General features: G+C 29.4%; 1 protein-coding gene across 1 annotated transcript in view; it reads left to right on the top strand.

Annotated features, from left to right (window-relative positions):
* Positions 1 to 6,000, top strand: part of LOC107443142 (uncharacterized) — a 222,035-nt gene that overhangs the window by 196,333 nt on the left and 19,702 nt on the right. Inside the window, exon 4 of the mRNA XM_016056911.3 lies at positions 3,840 to 3,920. Within this exon, the coding sequence (XP_015912397.2) occupies positions 3,840 to 3,920 (81 nt within the window). The remainder of the gene's footprint in view (positions 1 to 3,839; positions 3,921 to 6,000) is intronic.

Here is a 6,000-nt window from a genome sequence, read left to right as displayed (position 1 = left end):
TTTTTTTTTTTTTACTTTGCTTTGGTTTGGCCGGCCGGCCCAAAATTTAAATATTTAACATTACTTGCATATTTTAATAATTGTAGGTTTGATTCTGCATTAATTTCTGCAGGTTTGATTCTGCATCATTATTTTCGAAATCCCCGCTTCGGATTTCTAATTCGGAAATACCTAACTTATTGAACGTATTCACATTGTAGAACTTCATAAGAGCAACAGATTTAGGTATACGTTTACCTATCTTTGGTATTTCGACGAAAACTATTTTGAAAACGAATCATGACGAAAACGAAAGCGATGCAAATTTGCACTACATCACTATTTTCGGTTCTTGACCGAAGGCATAAAAATGACGACTTCGGGCCCCATAGGTGGGCCGCCACTATAATAAACCAGGCTAGCTCTCTATGTTATTTTTATAACATTTTAATTAATATAAAAAATACAAACACAACACTAACAAATATCAAACAACATTTTCGTACTACATATACACATCTACTTGTAAACAAAACGTTCTACAGAAAAATCCGAGAGGATCATGGGTGAAGTTTTCCCTAGCTCCCTCTTTCGGGCAAAACCAGGCATTACAAAACTATTTAAATTCTTTCGTGAAATAGTATGAAATAGTATTAGAAAATCTGATTGATAAATTTGTCGATGATTGAAAAACGGTTCTCTCAGTAAGGGCAACAACTGCTATGAATGCAACAATGTAGAATTTTCATGTTACTTTAAACAGAAAATAATGTATTAAAACATATTATGTATTTATTTATTTAATTAATTATCTATTTATATACTTATCTTTTTATCTATTTATCTATCAATTTAATTTGTCTATTTAAATTATTTATTTATTTAATTTAATTATTTATTTAACCTATTTATTTATTTAATTAATTTATTTATTTATTTATTTATTTAATTAATTAATTAATTAATTTATTTATTTAATTGATTTAATTTTTTTGTTAATTTGTTTATTTAATTTATTTATTTCATGAATTTACATATTTCATTTATTTATTAATTTAATTAAATAATTAATTAATTAATATAATTGTAATCAATGAAATGAAATGAACTTTGTGGGTGGAGATCATGCGTCCCCGGATGGGACTCCCAGTAGAAAAAAAAAACAAAATTAACTTTTGGGCTGCAATAAATGCAGCATTAAGATAGTAAAAAACTAAAGAAATTGCTAGTAGAAAAGCAGCATTATAATAACAAAATTTTAAAGAAAATACATGGTAGAAAAAATCGTGCTGTAACACCAAAATTTGAAAACAACTGGTGGTAGAAAACTAAGGCTAGAATAGCAGATTTTTTAAGCAACTAATGGTAGAATTCTCATTTTGTAATAGCAAAAAATAAAGCAACTGATGCTACAAGTGTAATGCTAGAAAATGCAACAAAAAAGCATATGTTATTTGTGAATTATTGCTATTGAAGCCGAAAAGCGAAGTGGTGGTTACTGCTTGATTACTGCTTGGCGAGCAAGATATTTAAACAACACAAGCTGGTTTATGTATGCTGGACAAACAGTAAAGTATGCCACGTATTTTTAAACACTCAAATTAGAAAAGAAATTGTATTTTTCTCGTCTTCTAACTTTACTTTTTTTAAACATCTGTATTTTTTGTGTTTCGGTGATAGCTTGTGTTGAAAAAATTAACATCTAAAACAAAGTAAAATTTATTAAATCTATATAAATTTTACAATGTGTTAGTGATAGTTAAAGACTAAAAAAAAATTAAGAATTCCATACAGAATCCTTAAACGCTCCAACACCCAGATGTAAAAAAAATGCAATAGTAATTATGTCAACAATTCAAAATGGTTAAACGAGTCACTATATTTTAAATTTTAATGTAGTAAGGTGTGTTTCTATGGTCTATCTAGCTAAGCATTTCTGCTGAAAAATTTTTAAGAAGAAATTACTTTCCGAATGCTTTAATGTGGGGTTACTTTTATGATAACAAAACTCAATTTTAAAATTCAGTTTATCTTTTAGAAATATGAAAGATTTTATTTAATCGAGAAAGTTTGAGTTTTTCAATTTCTATTGATGAACTTTTCATCAAGTGTTTTAGAAAATGGCAGGTATGTAAAATGAATCATAAAACAAAAATATATAGCTTTTTAAGAGAAGTCTTTTCTTTAGAATGATCGATGTCACGCGAATTCCCCATTTAGATAAAAGTGTGTAAATACATAAATATATTTCATCAAAGCTAAAAACGTTTGATACTCTTTTTCGAGAAACGATTTTATCTACTTGAAAATGACGCTAAATATTTCAGAAAAAAAAAGCAATCTGATATTTGATTTTTCGTTTACAATGAGACATCATTTAGATATCTCGAATTCACAGAATATATCTCTCTGCAATAAAAGCTAAAGAAAGGTGAATATTTAAAAAGGAAAGACAATTAAATAAAAATAGGAACAAAGGACACAACAATGAAGCTGCTAAACGATGTACACCATAAACAATAAAAATATGTAAGATTATCGAAATCCAAAATAAATTTATCTACAATTTTCTTTTTCCTGGATCAAATGACATCTGGATTTTGAGCGATAGTAGGAGTGCAATCCAGCACCTTTCGGATTGGCATGGGGTGGGTGACAGTAATGGAGTTTTAATTTTAAACAAGCTGAAGAACCTTTCTTTCTCCCATAATATACACTTGCAATGAATCCCATCTCATGTCGATGTTGAGGGTAATGAGATTGCAGACTCCTTGGCTAAGAGCGGAACTGATCTGCCCTTGCATTCTTCGGCATCTCTGACTTTCTCGGAGCTCCACTCCCGTTTTAACAGGCTTCGTGATCCTGTGGCCCCTCCTGTTCATCATTGGTATCAGTGCAACCGCCCAGGTGGCAGCCTGACCCTTCAGTGCAGTAGGCGGGATCAGACGGTTATATCAAGATTTCGAAGCGGTCACCTAAGAACTATGTTGTTCAGTAATGGTTCAAGAGTTTTCCCTGTTTGCACTAAGTGTAACGACCAACAAGCTACTCCTGAACATATACTTCAATGCCTAAATATCTCTAAAGTGGACCTCTTTTCAGATCCACTTTTTGTTACAGACTTACTCAGAGTCTCTGGAGTCATGGACTTGGTTTAGCTCCGCTAACCGTGTGGGTCAGCAACAACATCTACAATTAATTTGAGCCTGAATCTAAAAATAACTTGAAAACTGCTATAGCTAAAATCCAAATAACCGAAAGCTTTAAAAATTCTTTCCTAACGAAACTTAGAAAAAGTCAATTTGAAAACTATTTTTGCCATCAATTCCTATCACGTTTTAAGCACATCGAAAAATATTTGTAGACGATTATAAAGTTTGTCAGTACGAAGATAATTTCACTCAAAATAAATTTTGTTTTACTATTTATTATTATTTTTTTTTATAACAGTCGAAAATACTTTAATTTGTAAGTTACACTAGCTTTAAATTGTTTTGAAACAAGTCATTTTAAATGACAAAAAGCCAAACTTGAATGAAATCGGTCGAATAATCTGTGAGAATTTGAATTTTAAATGTGTAAATTTTAAAATTGGATAGCTAAATCACTAAGAAGTCTAAAGTAATTCGAGTGAAAATTTTATCGAATAATTCAAATAATATTTTTAACTGCCAAATTTTAATGTTCCTTTTTTAGTTTGATAAGACATATAGCAAGTAGATACTATAGTATTTCTTAAAATATTATTAATGTTGTGTTCATTACAGCGTATTGTGATGGTTATAAATCATTTTTTTTTGTTTTATTAGATGTCTAGCATGTAGAATAATTATATTATCATTATTTTTTGTTTATTGTAGCGTATTGTGATGGTTATAAATCCCTCCATCAAGCTTGTTCTACCATCAACGCGGATGCCCCTCTCTATTCGCTTTTTCGAAGTAAGTTGATATTCATATTTTATTCTTTGTTTGAGTGATTTATGTTGAAAAAAAACAATTTCTACATTCGAGCAATCAAAGCGCTTTATTTTAATCACGCAAAACTTTTATTTTAAATATTATGGAATGGTTATCGGTTTCATGTTATTTTACTTGACTTTATGGTAATTATTAATCATTCATACATTATTAAGTTGGTCAGAATTGCGTTGGCAATAATGTAACTGGCCACATTACATCAGATAAACTAGTAGTTTTAGTTCCAAATTTGATGAGATTATGCTTGAAAATACCGCATCAAATTTGGTGCGGTTATTTGATCAACACTGAAACGTAAGATGTTGAGATCTTATATTTCAGTTTGGAAAAGATTGAGGCACTCACAATAATTGAAAACTGAAACGAGAAAACGTCATACCAAAAAGTAATATAATTTTTTAAATAATTTTTTGAAGTGAATGTGAAATAAAAGCACCATAATACTGTTATTTTCAGATGCGTTGTTTTACACATGGGTGTTAATTTAGGATGAAATTTCTTGCAAGTAAAATTTGTATTGACGATTATTTTTCGAAATAATATATATTCTTAGCTGAATTCTTTCAACAAAGTTGATTATCAAAATATTATATTTCAATGGTTCTTGTGTTTATTTTTACTATTAGATGTTAACATAACTTCATATAAGGAAATTGATGGATTACTATTTTATTAATTAATGCATTTCTTAACAGTACAGCATCTTCATACAGTTGAAATGCACCATACCATAAAAATCATTATTAATAGTATACATTAGTAATATACTGGTACTTATATCATGAAACATATCAGTTAATTCACTGAGTGCATGTGATAGAATGCGCCATTTCATATTGGGAAATATGAAACCATGGCTTATACCATAAGGCATAAGACGAGGCAACACGTTTAAAGAAAGCATCCCTTTATGCATATGTTTTAATTATTGCCTTAAAACTCAAATGAATGATAAAAACTTACACAAAAGTTATTAATTAAAAAAAGCAACAAAAAAAGCAGCTCTATACGTCTTGAAAAGTGATTTGTGGAGAATAGTAAAAAACTTAGAATGATAAGGAATAATTAGTTTCGTTCGCTAATGATCGAGGAACGAGCGATTGGTGGCAGCTGGCATTCACGGAAGTTGGAAAAGATACAAAGTTGGCTACATGAGATTCCGTTCAATGCTTTCATACTTCACTTTTTATTATATCAGGAGTGCGTGTTGATGATGTTGATGCCATGAAAGACAAGATTCATTAGGATCATCGAAAATAGATTAGCCGTTAAAGATTATTTGATTGAATTGAAGCGATTTTGATTACTTTTTGTGGAAAGTATTTCTCTCCATTCATTTTAAAATTTTAACAATTGATTATGTTAGTGTGTTTATGAACGAAAGCAGATGATAGAAACACTTAGAAAATTGTTAAGTTGAACCAGATAATCATTTATACTCTAGGGGTTACTTTACAAACCATCTTACCTTCTTAACCGAAAGGAATTGAAACTTTTTTCCACAAGCAAGAAAGCTTGAATAAAACAATAAAACATTAAAACTAATAATTACTAACTAAAGATTATTCTATTGAATTCAAACAATTTTGATTTCTTTTTGGAGAAATTATTTGATTTTATTCACTTAAAAATTTTAATGATTTATTATGACAATGTGTTTATTAAAAAAGCCGATGATAAAAACACTTAGTAAGTTTTTAAGATGAGCACAACTATAAACATCACTTTATATTTTGAGTGGCTACTTTAAAAGTCCACCAGATCATCCTTTTTTTGTGCAGAAAAGAGCTATTGCTTCCATAGTGCTGAAGATAACGAGTTATTGTAATACTAACATTGTATAGGACCTTAATATTTGCGTGACGTCAAAACTAATTAAAGTTTTTAACCAAGTACATCTTCGTATGCTAATGGTATACCCTAATGATATTTTCAACAGGTTATTGAGTATTTCAATGATACAGGAATTGTACAGAATTAGTTTGAGAAACATGATGGAAGAATTACATTTTTAAAATGTCTTGCCCACTTTCTAGATCAC

This window comes from Parasteatoda tepidariorum, chromosome 5 (genome assembly GCF_043381705.1).
Source record: "Parasteatoda tepidariorum isolate YZ-2023 chromosome 5, CAS_Ptep_4.0, whole genome shotgun sequence".
NCBI classification, from domain to species: domain Eukaryota; kingdom Metazoa; phylum Arthropoda; class Arachnida; order Araneae; family Theridiidae; genus Parasteatoda; species Parasteatoda tepidariorum.
This window is presented reverse-complemented; position numbering and strand designations above follow the sequence as displayed.